At 37.0% G+C, this 18,623-nt stretch overlaps 2 protein-coding genes and 2 long non-coding RNA genes across 9 annotated transcripts in view; 3 read left to right on the top strand and 1 right to left on the bottom strand.

Moving 5' to 3' along the window:
- Positions 1 to 263: 263 nt before the first annotated feature.
- LOC122417634 (RAB11-binding protein RELCH homolog) lies at positions 264 to 8,710 on the top strand. Of its 2 annotated transcripts, XM_043431323.1 has the most exons (13): positions 264 to 685; positions 914 to 1,114; positions 1,387 to 1,545; positions 1,819 to 2,165; positions 2,235 to 2,898; positions 3,067 to 3,353; positions 3,607 to 3,931; positions 4,046 to 4,199; positions 4,275 to 4,398; positions 4,523 to 4,793; positions 5,040 to 5,175; positions 5,319 to 5,518; positions 5,648 to 8,710. In XM_043431323.1, the coding sequence occupies exons 1-13, from the start codon at positions 628 to 630 to the stop codon at positions 6,064 to 6,066; spliced, it is 3,345 nt and encodes a 1,114-aa protein (XP_043287258.1). In that variant the 5' UTR covers positions 264 to 627; the 3' UTR covers positions 6,067 to 8,710. The 2 variants fall into 2 exon arrangements, with proteins under 2 accessions (XP_043287258.1, XP_043287266.1); XM_043431331.1 differs by lacking the exon at positions 264 to 685 and having other exon boundaries at positions 1,036 to 1,114; positions 1,391 to 1,545.
- Positions 8,336 to 18,623, bottom strand: part of LPCAT (lysophosphatidylcholine acyltransferase) — a 31,139-nt gene continuing 20,851 nt past the window's right edge. Inside the window, exons 2-11 of one of the 5 annotated variants that reach the window (XM_043431423.1) lie at positions 17,720 to 17,865; positions 12,109 to 12,323; positions 11,532 to 11,644; positions 11,292 to 11,446; positions 10,961 to 11,098; positions 10,756 to 10,881; positions 10,540 to 10,687; positions 10,362 to 10,460; positions 10,050 to 10,197; positions 8,336 to 9,851 (exon numbers count right to left, since the gene is read on the bottom strand). In XM_043431423.1, the coding sequence (XP_043287358.1) occupies positions 9,760 to 9,851; positions 10,050 to 10,197; positions 10,362 to 10,460; positions 10,540 to 10,687; positions 10,756 to 10,881; positions 10,961 to 11,098; positions 11,292 to 11,446; positions 11,532 to 11,644; positions 12,109 to 12,323; positions 17,720 to 17,865 (1,380 nt within the window). In that variant the 3' untranslated portion in view covers positions 8,336 to 9,759. Of the gene's footprint in view, positions 9,852 to 10,049; positions 10,198 to 10,361; positions 10,461 to 10,539; positions 10,688 to 10,755; positions 10,882 to 10,960; positions 11,099 to 11,291; positions 11,447 to 11,531; positions 11,645 to 12,108; positions 12,324 to 13,173; positions 14,293 to 14,381; positions 14,600 to 17,719; positions 17,866 to 18,623 lie in introns of those variants that run through there. The other 4 variants (XM_043431414.1, XM_043431428.1, XM_043431433.1 and 1 more) reach the window with 4 other exon arrangements.
- Positions 9,731 to 14,422, top strand: LOC122417736 (uncharacterized). Its single transcript, XR_006262344.1, has 5 exons — positions 9,731 to 9,865; positions 9,995 to 10,225; positions 10,731 to 10,847; positions 11,299 to 11,523; positions 14,290 to 14,422. It is a non-coding gene; the product is annotated as an uncharacterized lncRNA (long non-coding RNA).
- LOC122417749 (uncharacterized) lies at positions 15,456 to 16,038 on the top strand. The gene is made up of 2 exons (XR_006262346.1): positions 15,456 to 15,558; positions 15,696 to 16,038. It is a non-coding gene; the product is annotated as an uncharacterized lncRNA (long non-coding RNA).

Below are 18,623 nucleotides of genomic sequence, written 5' to 3'. Positions count from 1 at the left end.
ACTTTTTTGGTTAAAAAAAACATCGATATAGAACTTACGAATAGAAAAAAACCTGTGCCCACTGTAGCTCAATGCTCACAATTTTTTTTATCCGAGAACCCGTATTTTTGGGAATTTTCTCAGGTTTTTAAAATTTAGACGATAAATATATTTGTTAACAAAGTTAAACTGTTCCGGGAAAAGTCTAAAAAGGTTCTGGGGAGCTTTTCAGAGATGCAACACGTTGCAAAATTGCGGATAAAATCGGAGAGGTAAAGTACTGAAATGTTGTCAAACCCAAGCTGAATCGGCGTGAAATGCCCCATATATGTGTCGACGGATTCGAGAGCGCGGGAGGTGGTATTTGAAAGCGCTGCCAACTTCTCGTTGCAGTTTGGCCAGACGACGAAGAAAAAATTATATGTTGGGTGACACGAAGGTACGGTATGGTGATGGTGTGTTATCAAACACAGATGTCGAAACATTCAATGTAGATTGAGTAATTTTCAGGGCAACAAAACGTATCGCGTAATGGTCAAACGGTTGAAAAAATTAATCTAGTATCAAAATCTTTTTTTATTATCGCGGAGCATCGCTTCTTATCATGACACTTCAGTTTTATCAATTATCGGAGTGAAAATAAACGTGATGGCAACTTCATCGCAGGAGGTTAGGGAACCGTTATCAAACATCACAAGAGATAACGGTAATTACGAATTGTGTTCATCTGTTTTTCTAGTCATTTCAGCTTTTAACCTTCAGTGTTATTATAATTAATAGAAAATGGAGAATAAAACCAGAAATCGAATTCCTAACCTAATCAATTTTTTCTTCCGTAATGATAACGGTAATATAGAAAAAGATGAATAAACAAGAATTAGGACTGAAGAATTGAGAAAAAATTATGTCGAAAGATGGAATGATTGAATTTTAGGTGATGGAGAATCTGTCAAAACTGTCTCTTATGAGGAAATCGCTGCTAAGCTCCTCGGTGAGAAATTTTTGCTCACTGCTCTGGAGCTTCACGCCGAACTTACGGAAGCTGGAAAAGAACTTCCTGTTCTTCGAGATTTTTTTGGCAATCCCGGCAACTTTGAGTCTCAGAACATAAAACCTGAGCCTTACACATCCATGCGTAAGAGACTTTTTCTCTATCCGTAAATATTCAAAGCTTATAATCAATTTTCATTTGTAAATTAACTTAAAAAACAAAAAAGTTCATTTGCCTGTGATTGAATCATGGTTACGAATTTTACAATAAAGAAAAGAACCACAGAATGAAAAAAGAAATTTTTGATAAAAACTTTTCTTGTAAACTTTTATTAAGTTGTTACAATACATGGTCTAGTTTTGAGGCCTCCATGTGGAATTTCAATGAAATTGTTGATTAGTACTTCTAAATCTTAGCTAGATCTTCTAGTCAAGCGACTCTGGATTCTCTTGACATGACACGTTATTCCGAAGATGGCGGAGGTATGGATGAAAGGGTGGCTGTACTTGAATTCGAATTGCGTAAGGCCAGGGAAAACATATCTGCATTGAGGGCGAATCTTACTGTTGTAACTGGTGCGACTTTTTTTATTTTGTTTAAAATAAAGTTATAGGAAGCTTCCGTAATTATTTAAATTCACATTGTCATAGATTCCGTTGTATGGTATTAAAAGAGGTTCAAGTAACTTTTACACTTCAAGCTGTAAATGAAGATTGAATTAGACTAAAACAGAAATTTGATTACATCCCAGTGACGTAGACTTGGGCAGCACTGTGATCAATTTTACAGTTAAATTATCTATTATCTTGTAATCATTATTGACCCCATGAAAATTGAATATTTCGCAGAATCTGAAAGTTCTATTCCGGACAAGAATTTAGACCGAGCTTCATTGGGTGAACTACCAATCAAACCTCACGAACAAAGAGCTCTAAATTTTCTTGTTTATGAGTATCTCCTCTCCCGCTCGTACAAATTAACGTCAATTACATTCAGCGACGAGAATGAGGATCAAGATTTTGAGGACTGGGAAGACGTAGGATTAAATATACCCAAACCACCAGACTTGATCCAGGTTTATCGAGAATTTTCACGGAGTAATGGCTACGACAAACCTCCGTCGGCAAATATAGCGGTTCAAACAGATTTCGAGGATTCATCGAGTGAGGAGAGCAAGAATGAGATTAATCGTTTGGTAAGTTCTCGTTATAGTCTCGTAAAGTTCATTTTCAAATTATTTTACGAGAGCGTGGTTTAATTCCAGAACGAAGAAATCGACAAATTAAAAGCACAGACCACGTGTATGGAAAAGGAGAAATCCGAGCTCCAACAACTTCTCACTGCAGCTACAAGCTCTCAGTCACTTCCAGCAGGCGAAATAAATTTGGAAGATGCAATGCAAACCCCAAACTCAAATTCCACGACTCCCGATAAATTTGAGCTTTTGGATACATTGTCGCGAGAAAATTTCCAAGTAACTCAAGAGATTGAAGAGGACGATAGCGCGTCTGCGGTCATTAGTCTCGTCGATACGGATCCTGGAGACAAAGATTGGACGCGAATACAATTGCCTCGGATCGACGTCGAAGAGACTACAACAACTTTACCAAATTCACCATTGCGACATTTGCCAGCTGGATTTAAACGCGAAGTTTTATTGAGATCAAACATATCCTGTGCGACAACTGTAACGATCGAGGATTCCTTAAAGAGCGGTGTGACGAGAGAGACTCTACCGGTAATACTTGCACGGTCACTACCAAGAATCGTGCCAAATGTAATTCTTAACAAACGTGAAGAACTCGTGCCCCTCATTCTTAGCACCATACGACTACAGCCCGAACCCAGCGAGCGTGAAAAATTATTACAGTTGCTATTCAATCTTAAGAAAAGGCCCAATGACGTTGAACGATCAATGATTCTTGCAGGTTTGTATACATAACGTGCAAAGGTTGTTTATTGGTTTTCCATCCTCTCTCAACTGAACTCACTTTCAGCTCAATATCTGCTATCGATCCATCAAACAATTGATACTCAAAGATCGTATTCTAAAAATAATATGAGAAAATTCTTATAATTCACTGTTCATTATTAAGGCTTAATTGCGATGGCCAAACTCGAAGAAAATTCGATGGATTCGGAAGAAATTCTTGGCGTATGTTGGGAACAGAGTCAACATAAGCATCCGGAAAGGAGACTGCTTGCTGCGGAGTGTTGTTTAGCGCTTGCACCTTATACTTCGAGTGGCGTGAGGAATTCGCTCATGTTACCAATGCTCCAACAAATGTTGCTCGATGACAGAGAATACGGTGTGAGAGCGACGGTGGTACGAAGTCTCGGATTAATCGTAGCTCTTATGGACGATCCGGACAAATATTTTCAAGTATGTTCGAATCTGAATTAATTGTGGTATGATCAACGTTCAAATCATTTTTTAACTGTACGGTCCGTATTGTTTTTTTTTACTAGTCCGACCACAGGGAAAAATAACCGCATTTTTTCTGTTTATTAAAAACAAATACATCTTTGCAGTAGCAAGAAATGAATTAGAACGTTTTAAAATTATATTCAAAAATATGTGGATTTCTATCAATTTTTCTGAATTCTCTATCTTGTAAATGGAAATGTTTTTTCAGTGTGAGGAACTTACGCTCACAGCACTGGACGATGGATCTTCGGAAGTAATCGAAGCTGCTTCCTCGATGCTTATACCAATCCTAGCTCAGTGGGCGTTGTCGCTCAAGCGATTGCAGTCTCATCTTTTGCCGAGAATAACATCAAAATTGAAGAATCTTTTGAAACCATCGAGCCATCACTCTCCGAGTAAAGATCACAAAGAAAATGAAAGAATAATCGCTCTCATCGAAGTTCTTCAGTTGCTATTACCTCATTGCGTTGTTACTGTAGCCACGAGCTCGACGGTTCAATCTTCTGTACTCGAAGGCTCGTTTTCGGAATTCCGTAAGTGTAATAAGCGTAGGAAATAATTTTGTTGATTTTTTCGTTTTGATTGTATCATTAATTCCCTTTATTTTTTCGAAAATTTGCCCTTTTTTTAATCGGGCGTGTTTACAGCCGAAGATTTCATGAGTATCTGTAGACCAGGAATCGGGAATCCAGAAATTTTCTGCGACGATCCAGTCGCTACTGCGGTACTTTTGAACACGTTTTTTGAAAATTCCTGGGAGAACGAGTCATGGCCTGAACTCGAATGGCTATCGGATAAACTGTAAGTTTTTGAAAAAAATTCAACTTTTTGAGGGCTCAACTTCCTTACAGATATTTAATTCTATGAAACTTTCAGGATTCCCGATTTATTGGACATCTTTAGATCCATCGACGTCAATCAAGAGCCAATTCTAAATGCTCTCCTGTCTTACGTTGAGTCGCTGTGTGTGGCATTCGGCCAGTACATTTCTCGTTCGAAGGTGAACATGCAAAAATAGCATGCCAGCATCAAATTCGAAATGCTTCGTCGTTTCGACTCATAAAAATGTTCATTGAAGTCGGCTTTACTAAGCTGTAATCGAACTTTATAATTTCTCTTCACAGATCCAGAAAAATTTCGAGACGGAGATAAATGCTCTGGAGAAACAATTGATTAATCTGACTTCGGAGCAACCGAGTAACGGCCTCGCTCTCATTCCAGCTTATCTGACCATTTTGTCGACTCTCAATCTCACGGAACTCTCAAAAATTCTCAAACAATTCGTCATTGTTCTGTCAATGAGCAGCGGCAATGTAACTTGCTTGCGAATAGCAGTTTCCAGACTTAGCAAGGAAAACCAAGTGGCAGAGCACATTCTCGGAGCTCTTTGGGATGGTTCGTACATTCTCGAGTCCGTATTATAAAGATTTTTTTACATCCGCGACAAAAAGTCACGGAATTTGTAATAATCATGATGAAAGAAGGTGGAAATAATCCTTAAAAACTCGATAATTGAAATTCCTCAGGAATTTAATTGCCAATAAATGAAAAATATTGAGTTGTCAACGTTCAATAGATACACTCGACTCAAATGATTTGCTGGTAAATAAAAATTTGTCTGTTTTTGTGATTTTTAATTAGGTGTAGTTCATCAAAGATCAAGCGTAAGATGCACAACGGCCGAACTGTTCAGTAGTGCAATTTCTGTTGTGAATGACAAGTTAGCAACATCGAGAATCGCTCCAGCCATTGTCACGCTCGCCAGTGATCCGGATATGTAAGGATATGATTGGATTATTATTCAAATAATATATTACAATTTTCAATCAAACGCTTGACATTTCTCATCGACGAGCACTTTTGTCTGATTTTTAACAATTGATACTTTTGAAAGAGAATTTGATATCGTGAATTTTAAAGAATTGTACGAGCGGCTGCCATCCCAGCACTTGGACGCTTAGTAACGGAGTGCGGAGCTCGAGAAGCACGAGACAAAGGACGATTAACTTTGGAAACAATAGCTCGAGAGCCCCAGGGAGTTCCGTCGGTTCTTGCAGTTCCGCTTGTTTCAACATTGGCAGCGATAGCACCTAATTGTCCACAGCATTTTATCGAAGACGGTGAGACATTGATATCGTTACATGTTTTATGAGAAAACAGAATTCGAAATTAGCAAAAATATGATTTCTAAGACACTGTCAGTAAAATAGAAATATTAAAAATTTTGTTATTTGTTTCAAAATGTTCAGTTATAGTTACACAACTAACGGGAATAACGGCGTCAGCGTTGCAGCAAACACGAAGAATCGACTTAGCAAATGCTCTCGTCGAAGCCTACTCGATATTAGTTTACTGCCCTTTGAGTAATCAGTGCGTGAGCGGAGTTCTTGTACCAGGCCTTAAACATCTTGATAATCTTGTCAATCAAATATTGCCCCAACAAAAGGAAACAGTACGTTCGTTGTTGAGAGAAACGGAATCGCGTCAGGACGCACCGAGACCAATCGAAAGATCGTCTTCAAGCAATTCTGGCTTGTCATTGTCGATTGCTACATCGAATGTTGGCCAAGGAGTCGAAGATATGAGACAGAGGATGTCCAAAATGTTTATCCAAAAGACGAGCACTCCTAGCATACCGAGCATGTCAAGTATTTTTCGTAAAAAGTAAACATTTCAATTGCGCTGAGCAAGTAAAAAATAATGGAGATAAATGAGTTACCACGCACAACGGACGAGTCAGTTTTCTCGTTTTGAGTTTGCTTTAAAATATTATTTTTCTCATTGGTACGAGAAAGCCAGGATTTTTCTCGTTTTTGTATTAGCTATTGAGTCAAGTGTTTTTCCCGTCCTTATGTTCGTTTTTTAGCATTATGATTATGACAGAGTTTTTATATATAGCGCGTATTCATATTAGCTGTTGGCACGAGATTGAAGTGCGATTCTTATCGACTAGTATTCGTTCCAATGAATGTTTTCAACTACTCGATTGTCCAGTTAAGAAATCCAATCACATGTTTGATTGATATGAGACAGTAGATGAAGCTAGAACTTTTTCCCAAACAAATTAAAACTCCGCAGTTCTGTAAAGATTTAGTGAAAAATTTTCCATGTATGCTGAGTTCTCACTTATGGTAAATAGTATCTTTCAGACTTAACAACGAACCATTTGTCTAGTGGAGGATTTTTTTTTTTAATATTACGTAAAATATTTTCCTACAAATTATATTTTCATCTCAATACGAAGGCTTTTTCAGTGGAGTTGATTAGGATTGCAGGAATTTCATGGCATTCATCTTTGTTTCATAATTGTTCAACTTGAAGATTTTGCAAGCTGATCAATTATTTTATCTTTTTTTTACATGTAAAAAATTTAGCTACTTAACCACTGATATTAATAAACAGTGAACAGCTACGGAACAAAAAGGAATTTCCTACAGATTACGAAATTTATAATCAAATCCAACAATTGTAAAAAGCTCATTTTGATACTTGAAATGACTGAGAATTCCCAAGTTTTTTCACCTAACGATAGCACTTCTACATCAGTTTTTTTCGTCCGATTATATGTTATTTTATTTGCAAAGTCCTGTTTATTGTTGTTATTGGTAATGAAAACTTCCGATGGGTATCAGGCACCCAAAATAATCATAAAAGTAATACCTGTAATAAAAAGACGCAAATGAATCAGTTTAGATGGTTAGAATAGTACTTTCCACATCGAGCTTTCTGGTAGCCAGAATATCATTACATTTTGTCTGTTCATTCCTATGGCTTCGGAAATTGAATAACGTCATGGTATTCATAAGCAGGAATCATTGCATGGAAAAAGATTATTTCGATATACAGCTTCGGTTGGATCCTTTTCGAGTAATTATTTTTCTCCCAGCTCGGAATTTCATCGTGCGTAATTATATTACACCTTCGTTTGATTGTGATAAAATAAGAAAAATGATATTGTTTAATACGAAATTAACCTGTAAGGTATTCGATGAAAATGGTCCTGTGAAAAGTGTCTTGGCGTTTGAACGCTACGAAAATTCGGTTGTGAAAGCGTATTATATTATAGCAGAGTGGCAAGGAACGGATCTCAATCAATCAGTAATATTTCAATCTTAAATGTGATTTAAAACTTCAAATTTCCAAAATTGTGAGTGAGCGGTATTCAACGACCGTTGAAACAAGGCGACGGTGTATGTACTTATTGTGTGTGCAAGAGAAAAATGTAAAGTCTCGTGCGGCTGTCCGATGATAGTATAGAAATTAAGTGTCGATCAATTCAACGGAAAAGAATTTTCAAAGGCACTTGTCATTCCGGCAAAAATATATTTTTTCAATAAGAATTTATATAATGATTGAGATATAATTGTAAACAAGCTACAGTGAAATTTTGTCTTCAGTAAAAATTGCACAAAATTTGTTACGTTATTTTTAAAACGATTTGATAAAAAATTCTCAGGATTTTTTGCAACACTTTTGAACTGTGCAAAATTGTTCGTGATACGAGACACAATTCGAAGTTTAAAAAAACAAATCTACAAATCGATCTTTTTATTCAACTTTTTAAGAAGACCAATTAATTATGATTTAACACTATCAAAAATTTATCTACTACAATGCTGCATAAATGACTTTCAATCTTTGGAATAGCGTTTCAGTTTCAATCAATAGAATACATTTTAGGAACATTTTATCACAAATTTGATTTTTTATCACTCTTATGATAATTCTACAATACTGTTATTATACACTGAATGCAATCTCTCGAATACAACTGATAAAAACGATTGTGGAATAATTTAGAGAGATTATAAATATTTTTATTGTGTGTAAGCCTTTATGTGCAACGATACAAAAAATGAATTTTGGAGTAGTGAATGTTGAAGAAAAATGGAGAAAGACAAAATTCACTATAGCTCTTCCTCGAGAACTCTAATGAATGCATCTTGTAAGAATATTTTATTTCACTTATTATTTACAGTTACATAAATATATATATCCTGTATACAGGTGTATACAGCTGTGTGTAAATGGAATACACACAGAAATATACCGTGTGAATGATTAATATTGTATCGGTATTTAAAATGATCCAGAATTGAGCATAAACATGTTTATATTGATCAAGTGTTCGAAGCCGTTATTTTCGTCGCTACGAAATTTAGGACAGCGAATGTAAGTTTTTCTCGTCTGGAGCATTTTCGATACACGAGGTACATAAAAACGTCTCCCTGACATGCAGTAATTAAGATTTTCTTCTTTTTCGTTTACTTTTATCTCGACGTACGATCATGAACAATGTTTCTTACAATTTTCTTTTCCATTTTACTTTTTTAAATCCTCCTTCTACGCGATATAATTGAATATTAAATATTATATATCGAATATAATGCAATGTTACCGAGCGATTAATAAATTTTATAGTATATTTATGCTAAACAAAATTTGCAAGTCTAATTCGTTATTTTTTTTCTACAGTGGTCGTAGATACAGTTAATTGGGCTTCAATGTGTGTGACCTCTGAAGCCTTATGTCATGGCCGAGATAGTAATTCAAAGGCTAACAAATTACCCATTCTCTTAACAATATTTCATTCAATCATTCACGTTTGGCGATAGGAGGAGAGGGGGGGAGATAAATTAAAGAAAATTTCTCGCCACTGTTCATTATTCTTCAAATGATCGTTCAGCTGGGCCAGTTACGAAAAAAGAAGTAATCACCCTGAGCAATCTATATTATTATATATTATTATTTATTCCGCTTGTCTCTCAAAAGGTCTCTCAACTTTAATACATATTGAATACGTTTTTGTTTTTCGTCTCGCGCAGCTCTCTTTTATTAAACTCAGCTACTATTTACAAACGATGATTCCTATCGTCGTAAAATGACGTAAGGACATCGAGGAGGAAGAACGTACCGCGTGTGCTGAGAAAATCTGCCCCTAACGATAATTACGGCACGTTACACGTGACTATTTTATTTCTTTCTCATTTTTCTCGACATAATTTTGATTGACAATTCTGATTCGAAGCTCGGGCAGTACTACAACGCGCATACTTTTTCATTACTATTTTCTTTTCTTTCTCTTCTCTCTCTCCCTTTCTCTTCTATTTCTCATAAATATTTGAACTAATATTAACATTTTTTTTGCAGCTCGTCTCGTTTGTTCACCAGTTGGAAGTTCTACTCCAAAACGATCATAAGATTCTGATGTCGCTGCCCAAAAAAACAGGATGAGATGGAGGTGATTATCTTCTCCTTCTCAAACCGGACTTGAGCATATCTCGGTGAGAAGTGGCTTGTCCGAGTCTCGGCTTTTTTTACTGGGCGTTAATGGAACTTCCGACGAGCTGAACAGGCACTCTCATATGGTCTTTTTTCTTCTCCCCGTTGCGATCTCGCCGCTGTAAAGATGTCCGAAGTCTTGCCTCGTACTTAGAACTGTGTGGACATCCTCTGAACACAGAAAAGTATTTGTTCGTCGAGTCAAAAAAATGACGTGTTTTTCTCGTTTACTTCAAATTCATTTCAAAAAGTGACAAAAATCTAAAAGCAAATTATCATGATTTCCGTTTCTCAATGCTTTCGCTTGATTTCAGGGATTCGAGAGTAGTTTGACGCTTCGAAGAACAATAAACGACGATAAAACTTTACCAAGATTGACGGAATCCTCAATACCAGCCAATTGATTTGCCTCGAGAAAAATCCTGTCGGATTCTTCGGGGCTGAGCTGCAGCGAGAACCTTAATGCTTTTCTCAATTTATTTGCATCCAAGCATTTTGCACCGTTGGAATCGCATACCTGTAACGACGCCAATAATCTTCGATTGGTAAGTTAATTAATAAAACAAAACATTTATTACACAAAAAATTTTAAAAAATATATATATTCATGAAAAATTTTAATATCGAATGCTAGTGAGCCAAAACTCGATTCAATGAACGTTGTCTTGTCTTTTTACTTGCCTCGAATGCAACGCTGATGAGATCCAACTCCGTCTCGGCTTTGGCAATTGCTTGTACTGTAAAAATGTATTCTTCGAGATCGACTTTTCCACGATTTTGCTACAAAATAAAGATGAACATTTTCTTTGAATTGAATAAATCTCTTCAATTGAATTTCTTCAAGTTGAAAAAAACTCACTCTGTCCTGAATTTTGAAGAGTTGATAAGTCGATGGATCTTTGACATCGAGCCTCAGAATTCTCGCAAACTCATCAAAATTGACAGGCTCAGAGAAATTTACATTTTTCCTCTGTACGAGTTCTTCCTCCGTTTTGGCATTATGAAGACTGAAAAAGGAACGCGTTAATAATGAATTTTTCTCATTTTCAGATTCACTCAAACCTTCTGCATTTACCCCAATTTGTGGCGGAGTTTATGAGTCTTGATGATGCTGGAAGCGTGGGGCAGGTGCATGGTGTGAGCTTTGCTGATTATTCGACAGTCGTCGTAAGTGTAATCTGATACTGGAATTTGGAGCGCCCTGAAAATACCATTCTGAATGCATGGGTTTCGAGAATATTGCGATTATTTGCTAGCCTCTGAGCATATCATTCACTCACTCGGCCATCACGCGTCGTACATTATTCGCGTACAACTTGGGGTCCATTTTTTCTGCCTCGCTGGGTCTATAAACCGGCAGAAATTCAATTTCACAGCTACTGCTTAATTGGACCAGTGTCAGCCAGAGCAATTTGAGACTGAAATGATGAAATTTACTTGTATTAATACTCGTTTCCTGTGCAATGTTTTTTTCAAACAATATCTTTGGCTGCCAATTCACATGTTCAACATTTTTTCTGTTTTTAAACAAAAATTTAACATCTTTTCGAGACCCAATCGAACCCGATCATGAATGGCTGGAAAAAATGGTTTAATGAAAGATTTTCTTACGCTCCAGGACCTTCCCACGTCCAAGTGACGGTATCGAGTTTATTTGGATAACGTATGCAGACCGGTTGCACAGGAACGCCGGGATAAAATGCTCCGCACTTGAACGTAATTAAGCAGGAACGATTCGTGCACGTACCTTCCGGAAATATCATGACCTAGAGACAAAAACGAATCAAGGATACAGGTCATGGAAATTTCGTAACGATATGGCACTGAACGTGGAGATAATTCGGTACGTACTTGTGGCCAATCCTCCTTCGACGTGGCACGTTCGATTATTTCTTTCACCGTGTTTTGTCGTGAGTTTGGATCGTCTCTCCATACGTACACGGGCTGAGTGTAATTTATCAGCTCTGTATCGTAGTTGTGAAAACAAATAATTATTTCAAATCAAATACACATTAAAACATGAAAAACGCCGCACATTTATTTGAAATAAACTGTTTTTTTTTTTTTTTTTAAATTATTTTTGTTATGACACTGAATTCCTATGGAATCGTTTTGACAAATCTAAAATCCGGTAAAAATCTTAAAAGAAAATTTTTTATTAGAGGTTGGTAAAAAGAATTTTAAAAAATTTGTCAATTTTTTTGGAGAATTATAAAACAGCAATGTTTAAAATGTTCACATTGAATAATCTTCATACGGTGAATGGGAGTAGTAACAAATAGTTTGATGCAAAAATAAAAATAATTTGGTGCTGTATAAAACTGAGACGATCCTCGCGTCGAGTCAGAAAGAATCGTCGGGTAATTTGTCTTCGTTTGGCATTTTCTTGATCGATGCAAAAGGAAAAATAATAATTCGTGTAACGTACTTCCGACGAATGGATTAAGTCCTGACTCTGTTCTAACGATGATCGAGGGAAATCCTGCTACGTAGACGATTCCACCGTCGATGAAAGTCGAATGAGGGGCTACTACGAGTATCGGTGCTTCGTTTCTTGCCGCCTGTTTTCCACGGACCACTATTTTCATTCCGCCCGCTTGATACGTCAGTTGTCCGAGAAAGCACAACCATGGCACTATCTTGCTGTAGATATTTTCGAACGATAATGAAAAATCTCTATTCAAGGTCGTTCTCTTGTTTAGAATCTCGTTTTCAGAGCTCATTTTTCGGACAGTATATAGAAAGGATTCCGATATTTTTATCTTTATTTTTTACACCTGTCGATTGTTCGTCACACGTGCAAATTATTGGAAAAATATTGAAAAATTCGTCCCCATTATTTTACACGATTTGGCGAAGCGCTGTGCGGAAAATAATGAAAAAAAATCATTTTTCCACAACGCGATAGAAATACTTGGCTGCCAGTTTTTCCTCCACTCTTCCCCTGCTATGGGTTACACGAAGGACCATACGAATTTTGAACTCTACCAATCAAGTATCGAGTTATGTTCACCAATTTGCAAAACTTATTTTAAAAAAAAACCTTCAAAGTTTTCTATCATTTTTTGTGCTCGTAATTTCATAAAGAAAATTAGAACCTTCGCAAAGTACTTCGAAAAATGTGTCCGAAAACAATATTCTAAACAACAATTCGGCCTTAAGGAACCTTTTTATCTCATCATCCGGAGAAACTGCAATGAGCATACATTTCATGGAAGATATTCATTTGATCAATTCCAAATTTGTCTAAATGTTTGTTTCACATTTTTTTTGACGATGGCAAATTATTGAGCTGCGAATAGCGAAGTTTTAAAGAACTAAGAAAAATTAGGGATTCCCTTAATTCCCGATTCGATATATCGATGAATTTGATCGGTTTATTAGTTTTCCAAATCTTCAAAAACTCAACTCACATTCACGAACAAGCTTTCAGAATTTATGAGAAAATAAGAAATTTAATAGATTTGCTCTTGAGACTAAAAACGAAACGAACAAGTTTCCCCAAAAAAATGATGTTGAATCATTGTCCATTTTTCCGAGAGACAAGATACACAGCTCCTTCCGCAAAGAGGATCAACATGACGAAAATGCTAGTGAATGTGCACCACGCGATGAAAAAATGAAAAACCGCAACCATTTTTCGAGCGACATGTTTAAGCGTGTTTGTGTGTGTCTTGTGTCAATTCAGCCGATTTTAATACTGCATTTCGCGATGTGCTTGACTGTTAGTAATACTAAAAATAATAACGATGATAACACTTAAACCAACTCCCATCCACCATATAATTTACAGCGTGCTCACGCATAAATAGTATTGAAAATCGTTGCATTTTGATCGATATAATAAAGGAGTTTCCGGTCACGTCTCAACATCGATCCATTCGTTGGCTTCTGTTTTCATCAAATACATTTGAATTTCATTTACATTTGTACAAATACGATTAATATTCCTAACTATATTTGTATGTTTATTTCAGTTATTAAAACTTAAGTAAACGTCATTCTTGGCCATGCGTTGAGGAAAAAAATGGTTAGAAAGTGAAAGCATGTGAAAAAGATTGAGAAAATTTATTTAAACAGTTCACTTTTAAGGACTCTTTCCAATTTATAACCACTTTTTTTCTCAGCGTGAGGCGGGTTAAGAGCAAAAATAGTGTTGGAAATCATAAAATTATGTAAGAACTACGTGTTTCAATTTATATTCTCCCTGAGGAACTTTGCATAGTTGAATATTGTACAAGAGAAATTCTACGAGAAAGCCTTTTCCTGAAGCAGGTTCAAATTTTTGTAGACAAGGGAAACATAATAATTTTACAAAGCAAATAATCAACAGGACTTTCAATCAGTTTTAACCTCATTTTATGTTATAATTCATTTTATCAACTCCTTAGCGAGGAGATGAGATTTCTTGTTTTTAATGGAACTGTTAAATGTTTTTTAATCGGGAAACATGGAAAAATGATTACACAATTTAGCCACCAAATATCTCAAAATACTAAGAAAGTGATATCTTCAAATGACTTTTTTTCAAAACTTTACATTTACTTTACATGAAATTATATCGTCTAATATTCTGAATTGAGGATTTAATTTTTTTTTAAACTTTTAGCGTCCAGCTGTTCCGATGGCTTTCGATGGATCGTATATCGAGTGAAGGAAAAAAAAGGAATAAAATGAGGAGGATGTGTGACGAGAACGTACTTCCGAAGAATGGAATTCGTCCAACCTCAGCCTTGGCGACGATGCTAGGACCACCGAGGTAGACGACCGGAAGAGCGTCAAAGAAGCTCGAGTGTGGTGCCAACGCGAGTATCGGTGCATCCTTATTCGTAGCTTGTTCACCCTTGATCTTCATATTGTGAAATCCACCGCAGATAAACATCGCTCTCATGGCCCAGCACACCAAAATTCTCAGATCCCTGTTTTGCAATTTTTTCCACAAGCAACCCTTTTTTATTTACCAAAAGTGTTTCCGAAGCCTTTGCTTCAAGAATTTACCAACCTTCGTATCTCAAATGTAGTCGGTTGAGAACAAAATATTTTTCATCTTTTTCTCTGTTCGATATACTTTTCTACGACCCCGAAACGAGGCCACACGCTTCATTATTTCTCCTTCATTTCAACGAGATTGGAATAATCTGATTCGTTACAGAGAAATCCTCGGTCTTATCAATAACTAGCTGCTCTAATTTTTTTCGGAGCACTCATCTTTTGCAAAAAGCATTTAAAAAATGGTATTAATTCACAAGGAAAAAGAACAACGAAAATCTGTTTCCCAGACGAGTTTAATTCTCTCGCTGCTTTGGATATAATATTGATAATCTTCGTGTTTGTTAACAGATATTAAAGTACGAATATTGCATCGTTCGTTAGCAGTTGAGAAAACATTTTGTTCACATTGACTGCATTTTAGTTATACAAGTTTGTAGACTCTTGAAACGTCAATTATTCCAGATCGTCGATTATGTGTTGCATGCAACGATAAGCATAAACACTAAAGCTCAAGCTTCGAAATGATTCAAGACAGCGATACGCAGCAAAGTAAATAAATAAAGTTATACAATAAAAATTGACGCCTCAGCAAAAATGGAATCGAAATAATTCGTGATTTTCCGCATCGTTGTTGCACCTCTCAACGATCAATGAAACTGACGAGCTACGCTATTTTCTAAATTATTCATAAAAATAGAAGAATAAACGAAATCGGCACTCGGGTGTAAATGTTCAAGGTCCTCAAAGTTCACGACCACGAAAAGTGTAAGGCTCTACTCGCTCGTAGCCTTCGTCAATTATTACTCTAGGACGTTTCACTGAGCGACTGGCTCTCTGTTCGAAAATGGGTCAATTCCATGACAGTATTTCGTTTGCTCGTATAAAAGTACGTGTACAGAGTATTTTTGCATCTTCGTTCCAACTATTTCGTGCAGCATTCGGCACTGTGATATTTTTTGAAACATTACAATTCATTCGAGGAATTTACTGTCAAATAACTTTTGAATTTTTTACATTTTTCAGGCTATTTTCGAGACATTGCGATTTCTCATAGTCAACAACAATCAAGAGTAATCGATTCCAGTTTATTTGCACAATGACCGCGTGGGAATAATTTCTCCTAAATCATTCGAAGGGCTGCCAAAAGTATCTTTTCATCTGCTACTTCAAACTTTCACAATCGCTGACGACCGGCACGATCCCAAGCTAGTGCGATCGACGTGCAACACCCGTTTCACCAACGGCTTACAATGATACACGAGTGTTCAAAACGCTTGTCTGCAGATTACTAATGAGAATGACGCCCCGTGTACGTGCACTTATTGCAATTATTCTTTGCAAAATAAAACTCGCAAGGTCGACCGCACAAATTAGCACAACTAACGTTATCTCCGAAAAAGAATGGCGCCGCTTTTTTTGCATTGCACAATGCCGAGAATGAATGTTCTGATACGAACGACGTAGATTTACCATAAAAATTCTCCGACTTTGGGGTGATTGTTGATATAATTGTACTTTTGGAGTGCTGAGCGTAATTTTGAAGCTCGTCCATCGTGTTTTGAGGAAACGAATTGAAAGATTTGACTTCAGCATTGAATCTGTTGGTCGTCAGCGGACTGAAGTGCTCATTCTTTGCTTTTCCAGTGAACAAACTGCCCAAATGACTGATCGAATGGTCGACCATAAGTTTCGAGTCCAATCTAAGTTACAAAGCTTCGAATAAAAAGGTTCGAGCGTCATTAGCAATGGCAATCGATGGAGAGCAGAATAAAAATTTCTAAAGGAGCACCCAAACAATAAAAAATACAAATAAGGAAGGAAAATAAGTGGCGAGCAATCATAGAGCTTGGAAACGTTCCGACGCGTTACTTTCTCTTCGCATCCGTCTCTGTCGCTCCTCCGATATTCTGCGTGATGCCTGATCGGCGTATAAGATGATCGAGAAAACGATTTAATTTGTGGGCGATAAAAGAAATTTGTGGCGCGCAGTTAAATTCCAGTTCTACCGAGGAGTAAGAATTCTTTTTAGCTCAGTCAAATGGTGTGAGAATATTTTTGATCGAAGCTTAACTTTGCCATTTTTTTCAAAATATTCTACGAGGAATCATCGACAGCCGAGAGACTCGTCGCGTTGTGACGCGTCTGTGCGAAAAGGCAATTCACTTTCTCTTTTTCTTATCGGTGTCTTTCTTGGACGAGCTCTTTCTCTTGACATTGCAGAAAAGCATGGAAAGCCATTAGTGGTGGATGGTTGCTCGGGGTCAGATGCGTGCCGACCCTTTTTTTCGTGTCCACAGCAAAAGCGATATTCGAGAAGCAATTTGAGTACGAAGGAGCTCCAAAGTGACAGAGTTTTCAGCACTACGATTCGTCAATTGGAAATACGCTCAGGCTCAATTAACCCAGTTAACGTTATGCGTGTGCGTTTGAAAACATCGTGACACGTGTAACGAGGGACTGAAGAAAAACCAAAAAAATGTGAAAATTTTTCTCCAATGGTCCGCACTGAATACTTTTTTTTTTAGACACAATGAATTTCAACAGCGTGCTCATTACACGCATCTCCAAATGAGACTAAAGTTTGCAACGTTCGAGTCCGACGAAATGATGTAAAAAAACCGTCCAATAACTCCAGTAATTACTGATACTTCGTTAAATAAATAATTGGTGAACTACAGAATTTTTTTTCACTCATTTCGTTGGACTCCAACCTTGCAAACTTCAGCGTCGTCTCGAAACCGCTTTTAATAGCTGAATAAACGATAATAACGCTACTCATGAATACGAGAGTAATGAAATTTGTGGAAAAAATGAATTGGTTCGAACTAACAGCCTCGGTTATAGCGCTAATGGAATATTTACGATTTCGAAAGGAAAAAATTAATCTCCATCCACCATTGTAACGGTCTGAAACCAAAGGATCTTCGAACAAGAAAAAAGTGAGGAAAAATGAGAGGAAGGAAGAGAGAAAGTGATAGCATTGATGCGATTGCAGAATACTCGTAGCGTGCGCAGCATGCTTTTTCGTATATTCCATTCAAACTTACCGCCTCCAGCCCGTGAGAGGGGCACGACGAAGATCTTCCTCCGAGAGTCCATGGAGTCCGATACACGCCAGCAGCCATGCCATTATAACGAGAGTTGTGACAGCTGCCAGTCTGAATGGCAGCAGTGCTACTGTCAAAAAGGCGGTCTGAAAGCATAAAATAAACGATTTGCGTTGTGAAGTTTCTGGTCTGGATATGAAAATCATCAAGTATATTCGGATGAGTCCAAAATACTGTTCGGAATGACGCTGAAGTTTGCAACGTTCGAGTCCAACGAAATGATGTAAAAACACCCTCCAATAATTCCGGAAATTCTCCAATTTCGTTCCCTGGCGAATTTGCAATTCGTAGCTTTTCAACCTGCACCGATACTTCGTGAAATCAATGACGCTGAAGTTTCCAACGTTGGAGTCCAACGAAATAATCGAAAAAAACTCTCCAATAATTCCAGTAATTCTCCTATTTTGTTCCCTGCCAAATTTGGGATTCGTAGTTTTTCAAGCTGCACCAACGATTCGTGAAATAAAAAATTGGTGAATTACAAACGTTTTTTTCGTTCATTTCGTTGGACTCTAACGTTGCAAACTTCGGCGTCGTACGGTCGTTGTGTCGATGCCACTGCAATTCCCACAAATTTCTAACGATTTTTTTCCCCAAATAATACTTTTGACTGATGAAATGCGAGGAGAAAAGCCTCAGAAGTGTGCCGTTGATTACAATTTTTGGTACATCGACTAAAAATCGTTTTGGCAATGAAAAAATGAAAAGTTTTCACTTTTTCTAAAAATCCACGAAATTTTAGTTCATTAAAGATGTTTTTTTTCGTTCATTTCTCTGAACTCCAACGTCGCAAACTTCGGCGTCGTCTGTTCCGAATCGACAGAATCTTTTTCGTCGTTTTCCC

Source organism: Venturia canescens, chromosome 1, assembly GCF_019457755.1.
Source record: "Venturia canescens isolate UGA chromosome 1, ASM1945775v1, whole genome shotgun sequence".
Classification (NCBI taxonomy): domain Eukaryota; kingdom Metazoa; phylum Arthropoda; class Insecta; order Hymenoptera; family Ichneumonidae; genus Venturia; species Venturia canescens.
The sequence above is the reverse complement of the archived record's forward strand: the minus strand, read 5'-3'. Positions and strand labels throughout refer to the sequence as shown.